We start from the raw sequence: 19,245 nt of genomic DNA, 5'->3' as shown, positions 1-19,245 counted from the left end.
AGTGCTTTATCCACTGAAACACCTAGCTGCTCTGGTCTATCCCTAATTTCTGCCAAACCAGTCTTCCAGTTTTCCCAGCAATTTTTGTTAGATCATGAGTTCTTGCCCCCAATGCTTGGATCTTTGGTTTACCAAACACTAGATTATTATGGTCATTTACTGCTGTGTATTTTGTAACTAATCTATTCCACTGATTCACCCATCTATTTCTTGCCCAGTGCCAGATTGTTATCATGATTTCTGCTTTGTAATAAGGTTTGAAATATGGTACTGCCAAAACTGGCATTTGGTTCTTAAATCTAGCACTCTTTCTACTATACCATGGCAGGTGATATTGGAAGCTACATTAGTTTTGTTTTTATCCTTGTTAAAGCATGTTTAAAGAAAACAAACCTTCCAAGCATTATACCATTGGTAGAATAGACAAGAGACCTCATTGGATTGTCTAGAAAAAAAAAGTTTTAAAAAAATTGATGCCAATAAGTTCTTGTGTGTTAGCTGCAGTTTTTGGTGAGCTTTCATGTGGGCAAAGAATATTTTAAAGAATTCCCCAATTCCCCAAACGGGACTCATCCATTTAAAAACTCCCACTCCCTGTCCCTTTGCTGAGACATTCTCTCAGGAGAAAGAAGATTGAGTCATAAAGGGATCCTCAAACCAGACCAAACAAAGCAAACAAACAAATATCCCTAAGCCATCAGCCCTGAATCTTGAAAGCAAAATAATGCCCCTCTTGCAGCCCATTGCCCCCAAATTCCTCCCCAGGGTTTAGACAGAAGAGGCTAGGGAGTAGGGAGGTTCTGTTACCTTTTGTCTTTTTTATTCTCACACTTGGCCAGTCTGGTGTATAGTAAGTGCTGAATAAATATCTCTGGGATGGATGGATGGATGGATAGATGGGTGAATAGATAATAGAATACTTTTGAAACAAGGATGGGAACTTTTGGAAGTCTTTGAATGAAAAGTAGAAACATAACAATAAGAACAGAATTGATATAAAACTTCTACTTTTTCAACTTTTTAAAGTTCTTTGCAAATATTTCTTCTTTTGTCCACAAAACAGTCCAAGGAGATAAGTGGTACTATTATCTCCATATATAAATGAGGAAACGAGGGTATAAAAAGGGTGTGACTTGTCCTTGGCCACCCAACTATTAAGTGTTTGAGGCTGGATGTGAGCTCAGGTCTTCCGGACTATAGAATGGACTTCTCAGTCCTCCTGAGTTGACTGATAGGGCTTTTACCCATCTGATATTTGAGATCTCTAAGTGAGAGCTGGATGACCCCTGTCAGAGGTGTGTGTGTGTGTGTGTGTGTGTGTGTGTGTGTGTGTGTGTGTGTGTGTGTGTGTGTGCTCGCGTGCTCGTGCGCACTTGCGTGCATGTATAGGCTAAAAGAAAAGGATTCCCCTACAAGATAGTCCTTAAGTCTCACCCCCAACTCCAAGACTCTGAAATTACTTCTTTAAACACCGTTGGATACTGCTAATGGAGATACTTTGACTTTCCTGAAAGCTATCTGTAACCCACATCATCAACAAACCATTTCTGCACATGCTAACTAGATGGACTTAACTGAGAATGGAAACAGTAAACTCAAAGCAATGCAATCAATGACCCGGGGTTTTCAAACCAAGTATGATTTTTCCTTCCTTTTTATTAAGGAAATAGCATGCAAATGGTATTAATCATTACTTTGCTCTGGATACTGCAAGAAATGCCAATACTTACAGCAGAATCGCATTCTTGGTGTCTGACCCTGCAACACCTTTAATCTAGGCTAGCTTTAAGCATGTGCTTTTACTGCTCACTGAAAGAAAGCAAAACTGTAGAATTTTTAAGACAGATTTATCCAGTGTAAAATGTTTATTCTCATTAATGTTGCTCCTAATCAAGGTCTATTTACTCTCAAGGGAACTCCAAGGCATCCAAGGAACCCCTGTACCAGAGCAGGTGTTTCCCCTGTGATGTCCTAGTCATCACTCCCTCCAAGAGTTTTGAATCAAAGCTGGCAGACCTGACTTCAATGTTGAGATTGTCCACAGAGAACACACCCCATGGACACTGCTCATTTGACAACACAGCTCTCTCCTTGAGGCATCACTCATGCGAACCTGGCAATTTCATGTTTTCTTATGTCTTAGCCCCAAAGAATCTCTAGGTAGTGGGACATGGAGAAGGAGTATTTCCCAAAGGCATTTTTAACCTCCTCCTTGGTTGCTTTCTGCCTTCATCCCTTCCTCTCTGTGTTTCTTCTTTTACAATTCTTCCTCCATCTGTGCTTCTTTCAAGATGGAAGATACTTCTGCCCCTTTGGTTTCTTCCTGATGGGTCAGTTTCCTCCCTGAACCTTCAAATTTAAGGCAGCACCCAGGCCCACCATGGTGATAACCTTCCTCTCCAGGATTAGCACCCTCCCTCTGAACTCTTCTCCTCTCTTCTCCTGCACTGGGTCCCTTCTCCTCCTCCTGTCCCCTTCCCTTTTCAGCTTCCTTTTACTTTTCTTTTCTTGTCTTCTTGATGGCAGGGTCTCTTTGCTTCTATTGATATGCCCATCACTTAGCACAGTGGCTCACATATAGTAAGGACTTGCTAAGTGTTAGGTGACTTGTTGACTTGATTCCCTCTGCCAGTTTGAGCAGATATCTCATAAACCATCTCCCTTCCCCTCCATTACAAAGGAACAGCACTTCTTCGATTAAGATGCTGAGAAGCAGAATGGTTTGGCAATAAGGTTCTCATCCGTCCTTCCTCACCTTTGTGAGATGCTCAGTAAGCACAGAACCATCTTTAGGTCTGGTATCATGAGATGACTAAGTCAATATTATAAAACAAGAACGTCAATGCAGTGAAGAGGGATCTTAGTATCAAATGGACACATTGTGGACTCATCACTTTGGGCGTCCAATTCTCTGCTTTTTGTAAGTGAAAGCTATTTTAATGACCCTCTTCTGGCTGCTGCCACTGCTAATGCCTTTCCTAAAGACTCTCTTCAGATCTAAGTGACTTCTGGTATGTACTATCTATTTAGATGTTTTTCTCCCAGATTAGAATGTGAACTTACTGACACACACTAAGCATTTAATGAATGCTTGTTGTCCTGCATCCTCAAACCAACCTTGCAATTGTGATATTCCTTTTCTTGGGGAAATGAACCAACCAAATCTACTGAAATAAATTAACATCTTGGATAAATCAAAACTTTCTTGGTCTATATAATCTGTCTGCCACCCCCTTGAGCTTTAAGAGCTAGTAACATTGAAATTACATTAAACCTTTAAGTGAGGTCTTAACGCTTCTCTGAATGATTTATAAAGTGGAACTCTACTTTACCAACCTAGGGTTATCAGAAAGAAAAGAGCATATGTCATTTTACAAAACCTCCTTCAAAGTTTAGGTCAGAGAAGAGGATGCCAGAAGATCTAAGCCCTGTGTCACACTAAGCACTTTTTCTGGGTCTAGGATTTAATATTTTGGTGTAATTATACACATTTCCTCCATTGGGTAATCTTTAAAGACAAACTGAAGTGCCTGAAAGGAAAGTATTCTAACTGTGCTTTCTCCTAAAAAGGAGACAAAAATACAACCTGTACTTCTAGAATAAAATGCAAACAAACCCTCATCTTTCCATTATTCCTAGGAAACATCACCCTTTATGTATTTTAAACAAATCATAATAGCTAGCATTTTACAGGGCTTTGATGTTTGAAAAGTGCTTTCAATATATTATCTCATTTGAAAAAATCCAGCTCCCATAGAACAGAGCTCTCTGAGTTTTCTGATGCTTTCTGAGAGGCCTCAGGAACCAGTATGCATGTGAGCTGCTTAACATCACCAGGTGTAGAATTGGCAAAGGTAAGGGAGGATTGGAACCTATTGTGACCTCAGTGGTGAGTTTTTTATTTCATGCTCCAATGTTTGCACTGCTCAGTGCCCCTGGTGGCGCTTCTGTCTTCCTTCAAGGCTCAGCTCAAAATCTCCCTTCTGGAGGAGACATTTCCTGATGTCCTGAGCTGCTGGTTGTCCTCCCCCTGGAAATCACTCTGGATGAACAGTGTCTATGAATTTCATTTACTTCTCTGAGCATACATGGTTCCCTCCTTCTCCTAGAACATAAACCCCTTGCAAGAAAGAACAGTTTCATTGTTTTGTTCTCTCTATCACTGATCAACAGAGGACCTGAAACAGAATTTAAAATTGAATAAATTTGATTTCTCCACTAATTGGAAGTGATTTTATGTAACAGCACACACTTGTATAGTTTCCCATCCATAGGAGTCCAGAGGCAAACATGGATGGGTTGGGATTTGCATTGTGGAAGGGCAGACTCAGATGAGTGAGATCATAGACCATTGGAAGAAATACTGCGGTAAATGGCTTGCAATACAAATTCAATCTTTAGGACTGCTTTGACCTATGGTTGTCTAAAAAGGATCACTCTGTGTGTGTGTGTGTGTGTGTGTGTGTGTGTGTGTGTGTGTGTGTGTGTGTGTGTGTGTGTGTGTAGCACTTGACTTTTTAAGATCCCTTGGAATGCTGGATAATAACTTCAAAATGTTTTTCCTCCCTCTTTGGCACAATCTGAAAAAGTCACCTGAAAATTCGCTTCTTTTGTCCACACAGGATGCAGAAATGGCACCACCAGTGCAAGTGTTTACTAAATGGCCACTTCTGGGTGACATTAGTGAGGTGCCTGTCATGGGGGCTCAGGCACATGTGAACTAATGGGAGCAAAAACATAGCTCTTCCTTCTGGATGGTTCAATGCCAAGTCAAGAGTCAGCTTCACTCAAGAATTTTGGGTTTTGACATAAAAACATTTCTGCATTATGTAATGCAACACACACACACACATACACACAAGCATTTTTGAAGCCAGAAAATTTTCCATGTTTTTATTATCATAATTTTACCTGTCTTTGACTTGAGATGGTTGAATAAGTTCATTCTCTTTTATAAGCATAACATTAAATCCCATGCAAACCCAAGGCTCCAAAACCCAACTTCAACCAGGATAAGACCTGTAAACTTCTGGATGCTAGAGGTCAACCAAGGGATGCCTGAGGGGAAGCCCTTGGCTCAAGAAGCTATCCTGGCATCCAGTGAGAGCTGGGAGGCCCTTGGAGCTAAAGCTGCCTGACCCTTGGATTGGCAGCTTGGCAGCAGACAGGCAATCAGTGGCTTTTCCTCGTCCCAAGCCAATGGTACATTGTTTTTGAGTTACTTCTACATTAAAAAAGAGCCAAAGCCTGTACTTGAAGTAGAGGCTGAAGAATTCTTTGTATTCCCACAAGATTGCACAAAACGTCTAGTCATGTGCATGGCCGTGTCCTCCAGATGCCACCATATTCCTGCCCTATCCAAGCCTGCTTTGTAAACGGCTGGTAACACATCTAGTTTGCAGTGCTTCATTTCCAGGGCTGGCCTCCATTCTCACAGCTTCTATTTTAAAAAGTTATCCCCGAGGTGGCCTCTCTCTGCCCCAGGAGAAGCATATACACTTGATGGAACCCAGCCTCTTAACTGAACTCTGGGTAATTATTCAAATTGCAGGTAACTACCTTCAAAACATGTTTCGGGCAGGAAAGCCCAGGCAGGCATAACATGACCTCATTTCTAAAGAGAACATGACCAATGCAAAAGATTGTTCCAGTTTGATTCCAGGGAAGGACTCGGGACCCAACACGGCAGCATTACACCAGCAGATGGTCATCGAAGTGGGAAGCACACACACAAAAGGACTAAGACAATGGCAGAGATTTCATTAGTGCAAATAACATTAACAATGGTATGTTCTTTAATAGGATTTAAATAAGGCTTCAAATAATTACACCACGACAAACTAGCATTCAGTCACCCCATGCCACCTGGAAAGCTGGCCAGACCACCCTCTAAACCGGCAGGGGGTTGGATTTGAGGATGATTACATTCAAAGAAATTGCTTTCAAGGCTACAAAATGTGTAGCATTTAATCACTTTTAAAGTTCATGTGTTTTCTTGGTGGAGGAAAAAAAGAGAAGCCCCTATGTCACACTCAACAGGGAGGCTGATCCAGAGAGAGAACGCCAAGGCATTTTCCTTCTCAGAATTATTCTCTCCAACACTCCCAAGTGATGGAAGCTTATTAAAAAATAAAAAGCCCCAAACAAAAATAGACTTCTTCTATGGAAGGAGGTGCTTCCCCCACTGCCACCAAGAGCTTGACACCAAAGAAAGGGAAGGAGGGAAGAAGAAGGCGCCAGAAAGTCCTGGGCATCTGCAGCTATGGCTGTTAGTCCTCCTCTAAAGAACCAAGATGGAAGCGTGACCACCAGCCAGCCCCCCTGACAGGACAAAACACCAAACATGACAGTTACAAAGGAGGAAGAGAAAAAGCAAAGGCCCAATGTGGAGATAGTCATGTCATGTTGTAGAAACTGCACCATCTTGAAGACCCAGGAAACCTCACTCTCAGCAGCTGTTCTCGACAGATCCAACCAGTGCTGGACATGTAAAAAAGCAGATAGAATTCACACACATGCACGCACGCGCGCGAACACACATACACACACACACACACACACACTAAACACCATGGAAATCTTAGGATCAAAACCAGAAAAAAAACAAATTAGCTGAAAAGCTCAGAAAAATTTATCATCGATTCTGAAATGAGGCCTGGTAACATCATCAGGGTTGATGAAGACGGAGATGGACTTCCCTGGGTTCTCAGTCACTAGCTGCTGCAGTTTTTTGGCTAGCGTCATCAGGCTGGTTGGGATCCCACCATCAGGACTGTGGGGAGGGGATGCTGGTGGTGCTTACTCGCCGCTGCAGCTCGAGGGTCAGGCGGTTGGCTGCCTTGACGTGCTCAATGGCGGTACGCAGGTGCTCAGCGGGGTCGGAGCGCACAGAGGAGAGCTTGCGGCATGGAGCATGACCCGTCTCTTCGCAGAGGTGCTCCAGCATGTTGCACTGTGGGATGAAGTAATTGGGGCACATCTTGTTCACCAGGCAGTGCTGCAGGTCATCAATGAGGCCTAGTAAGAATGGGCCGCGTAGTCTTCCTGGGCCAAGTAACTGGCAGGGAGCCTGTCGCAGGCCCAGAGCATCATACTCCGCAGGTGGTACGGGACTGATGGCTTTGGGCCGGGACAGGAGTTTGATGATGATGGCTTTGCAAGCCTGGTAGGCTTGCATGAGGCTACTGGAAATGCATTTCTTAAGCTGGACTTCACTCCTGGCAAAAGGACAATCTCCACTCGTTGTCCTTCTTGCCTTTGTGGGAGCAAGCAGGCACTAAGGTAAATCCACTGATGACTTCTTCTTCAGTGATCTTTCATCCAGAAGTGATTCTCCATGAGCCAGCTCTGGGCCACGGCTGGCCAGCCTTTGAAGGACACCACAGGCACAATGTCATAGAGCATGCGGCTGCTGCCCACCCCAAGGATGATGGACAGAATCGTCCCGTTCTTCTCGACTTCTCTCCACTTTGGGCATCCCTCGCTGGGGCTTCTTCTGAATCTCAGAAGAGAACAATGCTGATGGAATCATAGAACCAATCAGCCACTTTGGTAGGGAGAGAAGAAGTAATTTGTGGCTCCATTGATGTGGTCCACAATGGTACAGCAGTCTTTCCATTTGCTGATAGTGCCCTCGTCAAAGAGTCGAAGGCTGAGCCACGAGTGACAGAGAGCCGAGTGGGCGCATGTCCAGTGTCCACGGGTTGATTTCGGTCATGCAGCTTAAGGGCTGGCACCAACAAGGTGAAGTCCATGTCATAGTCTGTACCCCTGGCATATACATTGAGCTCATACAGGTCAAGGTCTACCACACCTTCCCGGACACCACCAGAGAGGAGCAGGTATTCATTGGCCACCGGCAGTTTCTGGTCCAGTTCTGCACCATTCCTGAAACAGAAAAAGAAAGAACTATTTAGAGACCATCCCCATGTCCTGGGAAGGTACTTCATGTGATCCCAAGGGAACCTCAAAGGTCCTCTAGAGAAAGTTTCCTTTCCTGATGAAGCAACTGAGGTCTTAGGGAGAAAAAAGAATAAGTAACAGGTCCCAGGCAAGAGCAGTCATGGTGCATGCTGCTGTCCTTGGTTCTGAAACAAAGTGGCCTTGAAGCTTTAGCACTCTGTCCATTAATAAGAAGCTACAAGTCAGTCCCATGAAAGAGACCTCAGCTGAGAGGACTCTGGTAGGGCTGTGGGCCAGCTTTGGCCCTAAGTACATGGCGGTTTTGTTTTTGTTACTCTGTATGGTGAGATAGAAGGATGAAATGACAACATAGGGATTTTAAAGCCAATCATACAATATTAACAATGGTCATCTATAATGGTAGATCTTCTACCAGCTCCCTTTAAGTAAATGCAGAATCCAATTGAATGGAATGCTCTTGTGATGACTTTTTTATTTTTTAAGTCTCCTCTCTCTCTCTCTCTCTCCTCTCTCTCTCTCATCTCTCTCTCTCTCTCTCTCTATCTCTCTCTCCATCCTCTCTCCTTTCTCTCTCTCACCTCTGTCTCTTTTTATCTATCTACTCTCTCTGCCTTTCTGTCTCTTTGCTTCTCTGTCTCTGTCTTTCTGTTTTTGTCTCTCTGTCTCTCACTCACTCATTCATTCACTCTCTCTCTCCCTTTCCCTCCTTCCCTCCTGGACCCATCCATATATTTTGGCACCGACATTTAGTTTACTTTAGAAACGAATGAATCACCCTGGCATGTGTATAACCCTTGGGTTCTTGGCGGTCAAGATAGTTAAGAACAAGAATTGGCTGGTACTCTCTAGCCACAGTGACTTCCAGTTTGCTCTGGTGATGGAATGCATGCTTGCCATCCAAGAAGCATCTCAATTAAATGCAGAGAGGGTCACCATCAGCTCAATCACAGGGTAAGGGATTTTTTAGGCAGAGCAGCTATCCATTGCCTTCAGTGTTGGGATTGGGACTGAAGGCTTGTGATCAGCATCAGTGTAGAGGCTATAAATGCCAACAATATTTCAAATATGGTAGCACTGGGTTTAAGGTTTAGGTGATCAACACCAAAGAAAAGTCCACTTCCTTGATTCTTGATCCTATCCTTTCTCAGGGGCAGCTAGGTGATGCAATAGATAGAGCACTGGCTCTGAAGTTGGAAGGACTGAGTTCAAATCTGAACTCAGACAGTTACTAGCTGTGTAACTCATCCAATTGCCTTAAACATCTGGGTTCATGTCCAGTCATCCTGTCTGTAATGATTGGAATGACGCCTACCTGCTGGAGAGTTACTGTAGGAAAGCTCCACCATGAGAAGAAGGAGTCTGAGAGCAAGCCTTGCGGCTTTCTTAGCATCAGGAAGTGATGTTTGCTCGTGGGTACTGGCAGTCAAGGCTACCAGCCAATTAGCTTGGACATGTGTGTGCATGTGGTTGGGATGTGGTCAGCTTCACAGGAGGCTTGTGGGATGAAGGAGGTGTGGCTTGCACTCTTTTGTGAGGACTCTCGTGGAGAGTGCAGCTAAAATTCGCTCTCCCTTTGCTAGATAGCTGAATCTAGGCCTCTTTCTCTTCACTAAATTCTTAGTCTCCTTAATAAATGCTTAAAAGTCTAAACTCTTGGTAAAGCTTATAATTACTGGTGACCACTCATTAGATATTTTAGACAGACGAGCTAGAATTTTAGCCCCTTACATGTCTGTCTGTCTGTCTATCTATCTAATATCATTTTGGGGTGGGGCAGCCAATGAGGGTTAAGGTTTTTTTTGCTCACTGGTTACAGGGAATTATCAGTTCCATTAGCATGATACAAATCAACCTAAAGCAAATTCTATGACAAGAATAGACATAATGCAAATCAGTTGAACAATTTCAGTTATAACAAGTATGTAGGAAATACAAAAACACCATGATAAGATTATATGATTCCCCAAAAAAGGGTTTGACAAGGACAAGGGTGACCAGAAATTTCTTAGAGTTCCAAATCACAACAACCACCCAGGCAGTGGAGCACAATGGACAGAGAGTTTGCCCCAAGGTCAGTGAGGTAGACTCAGGTTGCACCTTGGACACATAACAGCTAAGAAACTGCATTTACATAGCTTGGAGATTAGCCAAGTGCTTTACAGAGGACGGTGGCTTGGTTCCAGGCCTCTACCTATACTCCCTGGTCATCTCTGGCTAGATGAGCATGTGTGTGCCACCTCTCCCTTCCCCCCTCCCCACCAGTAACTCTTGATGTGACACGTTGATTCATTAGACCCACTAGAATGTGGTTCCTTAGAGGGCAAGAACTGTTCTGCTTACTTCTGCTTATATCTTTAGTCAGAGTCAATAAATATTTTTAAGTACCTAATGTGTATCAGGCCACTGTGCTAAGTCTCAGAGATACAAAGAAAGGTAAAAGATAGTCAAACCTCTACTCTCAGGGAGCTCACTGTCTAATGGAGGAGAACACTGCTGGAACACAGCAAGTGTCCAGTCAATGCTTGTCTATCCATCAGTATACAGACACACACCTGCTTTGATATACATATGCGTGGTGAGTGTGATATAGGAGGCAAAAGGGGGTTAATAGAAAAACCTAAGATCCAAGCTCTTTCTTTTTTTTTTTTTTTTTAGTGAGGCAATTGGGGTTAAGTGACTTGCCCAGGGTCACACAGCTAGCAAGTGTTAAGTGTCTGAGGTCGGATTTGAACTCAGGTACTCCTGACTCCAGGACCGGTGCTCTATCCACTATGCCACCTAGCTGCCCCAATCCAAGCTCTTTCTATCCACATTGTGTGCATCAGCATTTAATCTTCCTTATCTCCACTTTACAAGTAGGAAAACTGAGGCTGACAAAGATGACATGACTTGTCCAGGGTCACACAGCTCTAGATGTCTGAGGCTGGATTCAAACTCAGGTCTTTTTGACCCCAAGTGCAGCTCTCTAAACCCTCAGCCACCTTGTGGTCCTAGCACTGGACACAGGGTCAAGATGACCTCAGTTCTTATCTGCTGCTGCATCCTCCTGGGCAGATCCCTTCACCTCTCTCATGAAAATGTAAGTTTCCTCATCTGTAAAGTGTGGATAATAATAACACTGACCTAACGGGGGCTACCGTGAGGACTGAATGTGATGATACATGCAAAGCACTCTGTAAACATCTAAGTGCTGTAGAAACCATCATTATTGTTGTTAATTACACACATACACACACACACACACACACACACACACACACACTCCCACACTGCCTGTTCTTCCCTGGGCAATGCCGTCTGCACTTACAGAGCTCTGTGGGTCTCCCAGTGGCAGAGGGTACAATGAAATCACAGATTAAGCAGGGAGAGACTGTGGCCCAGAGCGGATGGAGGACGGGCCTGCCCAAGCTCTCCTTGCTGACCCAGCTGGGGAGCCAATGCTATCCAGCCTCTACCCATCCCCACTCCATTATTTCTTTATGGTTTGCCTCTTTTTTCTTTGCATCCTGGTCTGGTACACAGTTGGTACTTCATAATGCTTGGTAAATTGAATGCATGAAAGTGAATCAGCATCTGTGTAGGTATGTCCAGTACCAAGACTTCTCAGACACAAGATCAAAGGAGCCCCACGCTGTCTCCTATTAACAACCTGGAGCAAAAGCTCACATTGTTCCCTATGTCTATGCATACAAAGAAACAAAGCAAAATCAGTCTCACCTTCCAGAAGCACAGAGATAATCTGTATTTACAGTAATGGATGGATGATAAACCTGAGAAGGGACCGCCCTTGCTGCTGATGGATGGATTTTTTAAATGCCCCTGTACTCTAAGGACCCCTGGGCTTTTCCATTGCCGTGTGTGTGTGTGTGTGTGTGTGTGTGTGTGTGTGTGTGTGTGTGTGTGTTGGGGGGGTACAATCTCCATTGTACTATGGGCTGGCTTTGTTGGGTTGGTTGGTTGGTGTGTCACAGGCCTGACTCATATGACAATGATTTCTGCCACAAATTAAATAACAGGAAGCTGAAAGAGGTTAAGGACTTGTCCATGGGACACCCAGTTAGGATGTCAGCAGCAGAATTCACACACAGGTCTTCTCAACTTGACACCACACTGCCCCTACTTTTGCAAAATCTCGCTCAGGGCTATTTGGCAAGCTATAAATCTGCTCTGCTGGGCTTTTTAACTAAGCCACGAAGATTCATTCCACCCATTCCCTCATTGTCTCTCATATAAGGAAGTATCAACTTTAAGAGACAATTTTAGTCTGAGAGGAAGATCTGACTTAGAAGTTTCAGAGCTCAGATCAAATTGATAGCCTTGACCAAAAGAAGTAGTTTAATAAGGAGGAAAGGGCGACAATAAATGTGCAGCCGATGAAGTTTTGAGTTTTCTCGAACAACTACAAACCAGCTAGTCCTGACCGCCGGTGGCCAAAGCCTTCCAGGGCCCTCTCCTGGCTGGAAGCTCCAGCACATTTCCACTGGTATATTCGAAGGGAAACCAGCCAGAGGGTCCCACATGCCCCTCCTCTTGCTCCTTAGAATTCTTTCTGTTATTACACATAGGCTCTGTTCATTTAGGACCCCCACCCCCTTCTGTAAACAAGACCCTCCATCTCTGCTCTGCCCAATCCGCTCTGGCTGCCCCTCCCCCCCCTCCGCTCCAACTACTGACCTCCCTGGCTTCTTTTGCGCCCCTTCAGGACGACTTCCCAACCCCCTCCTCATTCCAGGGCCTTCCCGGGTTAATGTTTCCCCCAATTTATCCTGTATACAGCTTTTTCATATATACTGTTTGCACGTTGTCTGCCCCATTAGACTGTAAGCTCGGGAGGGCAGGGCTGCCTTTGGCCCTTTGTTGTCTCCCCAGAACTTAGCACATGGGCCTGGAATATAAGATACACTTGACAAAGGCTGGTGGAACCTACACTACCAGGGGGTCCAGCTAGCCACAGGGAGGAAGGAGCAGAGGGGGAGGGGCTTCAGGGAGAAGAGGAGACACCTGACAGTCCGAAGTGCCCGGTACTACCAGCCAACATAAAGTTTAAACTGAGCTGGCAGACACCACAGAGCAACTCTGGGAAGTCCTTAGAAGGAGAGAAGCAAAGTCCCCAGGCCAATGTCCCCAACCATTCCCTTGTGACAACTGCATTTAAATGTCACCTTGGCTGACCCAGTAGAGGGCAAGTCTTATCTTTTGTCTTTCTTTTTTCCTCTTCTTTTCCTTTCTGAGCTTTTTCTCTTTTCTTCTCTCCCTCCCTCCCTCCTTCCCCCCTCCTTCTTTCTTCCTTCCTCCCCTCCCCCCTGCTTCCTTCCTTCCTTCCCTCCCTCCTACATTCCTCTCATCTCCTCTCCTTCCTTCCTTCTTCCCTCTCTCCCTTCCCCCTCCCTCCTTCCTTCCTTCCTTCCTCCTTCCTTCCTTCTTCCTTCCTTCCTTCCTTTCCCTCCTTCCTCTCCCATGCCCCCAATGATTCAGTGATAGCTTTTTCCCAGTGTTGGACAATTGGAAATCTCCTCCTTAGGTATTTTCAAGGACCAGCTTCAGTAAAAAATGAGCCTCCATTGGCAATGAGGTGAATGGCTTTTAAATAGACTCTAATCTAATATTAATGAGGCAGTTAGGTGGTGCACTAGAGAGAGATCTGGGTCAGGACTCAGAAGACATAAGATTAAATTCAGTTTCAGTTTTTCCTGGCTGTTTCGTGCCCTGGGCACATAACTTGCCGCTCCCTGCCTCAGTTTCTTCAGCTATAAAATGGGGTTAATAAGAGGCACCCACGTCACAGTGTTGTGGAGAGGATCAAATGAATTATCGTTATTACATTACTAATTATAGGAGTGCTCAGTACAGTGCCTAGCAGAAAGTAGGCACTACATAAATGCAATAGCAATAAACAGCTAGCATGTAATATAGCACTGTAAGCACTACATAAATTCCTTACTTATGTTACCTCATTTGATGCTCACACAACAACTTTGGGAGGAAGGTGCTGCCATTTTACAGGTGAAGAAACTGAGGCAAGACAGCAGTTAAGTGACTTGCCCAGAGTTCACACTTCTTTTTTTTTTTTTTTTGGAGGGGGGGGTGTGTGGCAAATGAGGGTTAAGTGACTTGCCCGGGGTCACACAGCTAATAAGTGTCAAATGTCTGAGGCAAAGTGGCCGCCCAATTTGCAAGTAATAAAGTATTGGCTGGAACTGTGAGTTGCTCTGTCACTCTGGCTCAGTGTCAGTCTCCCCCGGCTCCCCGGTGCCTGCCTCGGCCGGAAGCTTCATCCTCTGCTCCAGGGAATAACCAAGAGAGGTCAGCTCTGAATGAGCTTTTCTAATAGACTTGGTCTCAGCTCTGAGCCCCGGTTGCCACAAAGTTCCAGGCAGCTCTCTGTGGGTCCCTTCCCGCTTCCTAGGTTGAGGGAGAAACCCTGGAGGGTGGGGACGGAGGCGCGCTTCTATTCCCCCCCCCCCCCGCCGAGCTCTCACTGTACCTCCCTCACCTCTTTCCCCACATCCCCAGCCCCTCCCAAGTGCCCCGGTCAGACCCCATCCCAGGGGCTACGTGCCCTTCTGAGCTCACTGCCCACTCCAGGGGATGGGAGGTGGCCGGACTGTCGTCCTCCCGCCTCTCCTCTGCCCTTCAGAAGATTACCTTAGTCCAGAGGCTCAGCCCCGCCCCCTCACTCCTTGGGTGATGCCTCCCCTACAGGGTCCCGATTCTCCCACGGCCCCTGCGTTCTCTCTGGTGCCCACCCTCCCAGTCAGCTGAGAGAGGCACCCAGGCTATGCCGGGGCTGAAGGCTTAGCCTTTCCTGCCTAGGAGGCCCAGAAGAGCTTGTCTCCCCCTGCTTCTGCCCCAGGATTATCTCCGTGCAGGCTGAGGCAAGCTGAGGGAGCCGCGTGCAGGGGCCCAGGAAGAGATATGTGGACATCTACATCATCTGGGGCTGCTCCAGGCGGGGGCTCGCTCCATGCCCCTCCACACCTCCCCTTACTAGGGCACTCTTATCCACGCCCCCACTCAGGGACCCCAGAGGCCTCCTCAGGGCAGGACCTCCCTCCATTGGGGGGATGCAGGTCCAGCGCCCGAGCTTTGGGGATCGCACGCTCGGACCATCCAACCTCTGTGAGGCCCAGATGCTCCCCGAGTTTAAGGGTTTCTGTGGGAGAATGCAAACTCCAGATGCTCATACCAAGCAGGAAGGGGCATAGGTCCGTGCTGAGGAACAGACTATGGGGCGAAGGCTTGGAGACTCCTCTGCTGGTCACTGGCCCTGGCCACAGGGCAATGGATTAGTCCACTTTGGAAGCAACAAGCATTTACAGAACCCTTAAAGGTACTCTTCGTGTATCATCTCTTATCATAAGAACAAGAAGACCCAGCACTTAGGCAGTACTTAAAGGCTTGCAGAGCGCTTCATGATTACCTCATTTACTCTCACAAAAGCCCATACTGCAAATGAGGCAGTAAAGTGACTTGCTAATGTCTGAGGCCAGATTTGAACTCAGGGTCTATGGCGCCCCCTAGCAGCCCTTAATAATGAAGCCGACTGACATCTCTTTAGCACCTTTAGGTCTACAAAATGGTTTCTGTGTATTATTTCATTTGATTCTTATAACAACACAACATCATAAGCAGATAGTTATTATAATTCTAATTCCTAGATGGGGAAACTGAGGCTGAAAGGTGAAGTCACAGATCTCATGAGACTGAGAAACAAGAGGTAGAAATTTAGCCCAAGTCTTACCTGATTCCAAGTCTGAAAATCTCCACATCATGTGACCTTCAATAAATAAAATAGGCCATTGGTGATGTGGAGAGAAAGAAAGACACGGAGACAGGCAGAGACAGAGAGAGACAGACACAGGGAGAGAGAAGAAAGAGGAGGAGGAGGAAAGACAAATGTCACTGAGGATAAAATAAGTCGCTGAACTCTGTCCACCCATTTTCCTCATCTGTAGCATGTCTATAATGACAGCACTCCTCCTCAGGGTCTTTGTGAGGATGAAATGCGACCATATTTCTAAGATACTCTGCACAACCGCCCTGGTCAGGTGACAGGAGCCCACCATCGTGGCTGGCTCCCTTTGTTCTGCTCCTGGAGCATCAGTCTGCTTGTCTTTTCATCAGCTACGTGCTGTCCTGGGACAAGATAACTGAGAAGAGATTAAAGTTCTCTCTTCATGTGGATGCTCTAGTCCTTCCCGTTATGGTAAATCACACATAAATGTAGTTCATCTCTTCAGACTTAGGCATCATGGAATGTAGCCATGAGGACCAGTGAAAAAATGTCGTGTTTATGTTTCTAAATGTCCAAGTATTTTATACCCATTTTATAGAAGAAGGCTCTGAGAGGGTACTTGGATGGCCTGCGGTCACAGGAAGGGGCAGAGATGTAATGATGAATCATTCAAGTATGAGCCACCGAGTCAGAAAGGACCTCAGAAGTCATCTAGTCCAAGTCAGATGGGAACAGAAACCCCCTCTACGAGGCTGCTGAAAATGCCTGGACTGTGGGCAGGGGGTCACTGCCCATGCTGTCAAGCACTGTGGCTGTGCTGACCATCTACCCTCTTTTTTTTTTTTTGTGGGGCAATGGGGGTTAAGTGACTTGCCCAGGGTCACACAGCTAGTAAGTGTCAAGCATCTGAGGCCAGATTTGAACTCAGGAATTCCTGAATCCAGGGCCGGTGCTTTATCCACTGCGCCACCTAGCTGCCCCCCCACCCTCTTTTTAAATGCATGTTTATTTTTATTTTTGGTCACAAGGGATGGTTATCAGTGCAGAAGAGGAGGAGAAAATTTTGGAAATCAAAAACAATAGAAAACAAAAACAAAGCCACGGGGTCCAGGGTGGGAGAGACAAGACTATCCAGCATTTGCCATTCTCCACTCAAAGTCATCCATCCGGCATTCAAGGACATGAAGACCTCACTGGATCAAGGCACAAGGACCACCACCTTCCTTCCCAGGGGCCCCTCAGACACCTTCACAGGGGCAGATTGTACCTGTTCTGCTCAAGGAGCCAGAACTGAAGGGAGGAGGCCTTCGGATGGGGAACGACTCCATCCTCCTGAGCTCCTTGTCACACTCCCCAAGGGGGGGGGACTTTTGGTTTCCCATATATCTGAGGGTGATGGCACCGACCCCAAGGGTTTTCCCTTTGCACAAGAGAACCAAGGCATGCCAACAAATGAAGATGAACAGTTCCTCTTGTGGGCGACAGATGTCCCCACACACCACTTTATGCTCAGGATCCTCACCAGCATTTATTCTGTTTTTTTTCCCCTCAAGAGCGAGCCAGCTCCAGGGTGTCCCTTCTGCCTCCCAGAAAGAGCAAAGCAGAGGAAGGGAAGGAATTCTGGCCACAAATGCTGGCAACAAAGGGCCAAGGAGAGCCACTGCCACCTGGGAACGTGGTGGGAGGAGGGTTGGTGAGCAGAAGGGAGGCAAAGTTTTCAACTGTGCATGAGCAAAGTGCAAAGTGACACCTTAGGATGCACTGGAGGCTAGGTCATTGTCCAGAAGGTGTTAGAGGAGGCTCAGAGGTTCAGGGGAGGGAGGGCTGTGCTTGGGAATCACAGGAGCTGAATTCAAATCCAGCCTTCACTGCTTTTTTTTGTTTGTGTTTTGGTTTTTGGTTTTGGTTTTTTTGGTGAGGCAGTTGGGGTTAAGTGACTTGCCCAGGGTCACACAGCTAGTAAGTGTTGTCAGCCTTCACTGTTTTTTAGCTGTGGGAGTTTAGGCAAGTCCCCTCCCTTGTGTGAGCCTCAGTTTCCTCTTTAAGGTGGGAGCTTGTACTAGATGACCTCTGACCCTGCTTCAGCTCTTAGCCTCTGATCAGACCCTCATGTGTTGACACACCTCCACATGCACAGCGTGGTGTAGTTTGGTGACTGGCTCTGCGACCTTGGGAATTCACTTTCCTTCTTAAGGGAAATGCCATAAACTTGGAGGACTGAGCTAGATCTCCATCTTCTCTGCAGCTCTGACATGTCATGTTCTGGGGGATTTTCAGGTCCCCCCATCTGCTGTTCTCTGTTTCAGGATCTAAGCTCCAGCCCAGCTCAGATGCTGCATTCAATGTCCTCTTCCAGTGTTGACATTCTATATTCTAGTTCCACATTCTAGGGTCCCTCCCAGCCTTACGTTCTAGGTACTATGTTAAATGATCTTCCTCAGATGCAGCATTCTGTGTTCTAGATTCTAAGCTCTCTTCCAATTCTGAGTCTGCTTACTGTCTTGACTAAATACAACGTTTCCATGTTCCAGAGCCCCCTCCCAGCTCTGAATTGTGATGCTCTAAGGGCTCTGTCTGACCTTGTACACTCCATAAACCAGAGCTCCCCTTTCTCCTTTCCACACTCTCCCCTCCTCCCCTCCTGCCCCCCACCCCCAGAACACTAGCCACAGCTAAGGAGTGAGGGCATAAGTGCCTCCTCACAGGTGGGCAGCCGGCAGAGAGAGAACTTCCCATTGCCAGGACCCCTGCTTCCCATCACTTTGAATATTTCAAAGAAATCAAACTGATTTTTCTTGAAAAATTTAGTGAAGGGCTGAGAGACGAGCAGATGTGGTCCCCCTGATCCTTTGGCAAGAAAATGGCTGTTTTCCCAAGTGGTGCCTTCAGCTCAACTGTCCTCGTAGCCCTCCCTCCCCTGGAACATATCCTATCTTTCATAGCCCACCCTGAACCCCAAGGAGGAAACACTTCTCCCCCAGTATGTCCGGGAGCATCGAAGCCCCAGTTCTCTCCTGGCTGTGTCTGAGGGATGTTTTGTTACAGCATCATCATGAACAATTCATTCCCACTGAATTTTTAATGCAAGCTAGCAGGGAAGGCAGCTTCAGATCGCTGCATCCATGCCATTAAGAATTCATGAATGAACCTTCAGGTAGCAGGGAAAAGGGGAGGGAGGGGCAGAATGTCAAAGAATTTCAGGGCCCCAGGAAAGAAAGGGAGGGAGATCTGCCAGCAGAGAGAGCCCAGAAGCCTAGGAGAAGTGATCCAAGAGCATCACACCTACGCTAATCACCCCTTTTGCTTCAAAATGGCTTCCTTATTTAAAAAAATACAATTATGACATTTGAAGTGCTTAGAAAATGAATTCCAAGCCCGGGGGGATGAACCAGAAGCTGAGAGCCAGGAGGCACGTTTTTTCTGATGCAGTGGAAAGAATCTTGGTGTTTCAAGATCTGGGGTCAAATCTGCCACTTACTAATGGTCAGGCAGGTCGTGTATTCTCAATAGGCCTCAGTTTCCTCCTTTGTAAGAGGACATTAGAACAGATGATCTCAGAGGTGTCTCCCTGGTCTAGAGCTAGGAAC

The 19,245-nt window shown here is 46.2% G+C and overlaps 1 protein-coding gene across 1 annotated transcript in view; it reads right to left on the bottom strand.

Moving 5' to 3' along the window:
- Positions 1-4,878: 4,878 nt before the first annotated feature.
- MB21D2 (Mab-21 domain containing 2) overlaps positions 4,879-19,245 on the bottom strand; it is a gene marked incomplete at its 5' end in the record, with an annotated part of 107,016 nt that continues 92,649 nt past the window's right edge. The window contains 10 exon segments of the mRNA XM_043993303.1: positions 4,879-6,739; positions 6,741-7,026; positions 7,029-7,110; positions 7,112-7,225; positions 7,227-7,317; positions 7,319-7,458; positions 7,460-7,507; positions 7,509-7,556; positions 7,558-7,689; positions 7,692-7,887. Of these exon segments, the coding sequence (XP_043849238.1) occupies positions 6,622-6,739; positions 6,741-7,026; positions 7,029-7,110; positions 7,112-7,225; positions 7,227-7,317; positions 7,319-7,458; positions 7,460-7,507; positions 7,509-7,556; positions 7,558-7,689; positions 7,692-7,887 (1,255 nt within the window).

This window comes from Dromiciops gliroides, chromosome 3, assembly GCF_019393635.1.
Source record: "Dromiciops gliroides isolate mDroGli1 chromosome 3, mDroGli1.pri, whole genome shotgun sequence".
Taxonomy (NCBI): Eukaryota; Metazoa; Chordata; class Mammalia; order Microbiotheria; family Microbiotheriidae; genus Dromiciops; species Dromiciops gliroides.
The sequence above is the reverse complement of the archived record's forward strand: the minus strand, read 5'-3'. Positions and strand labels throughout refer to the sequence as shown.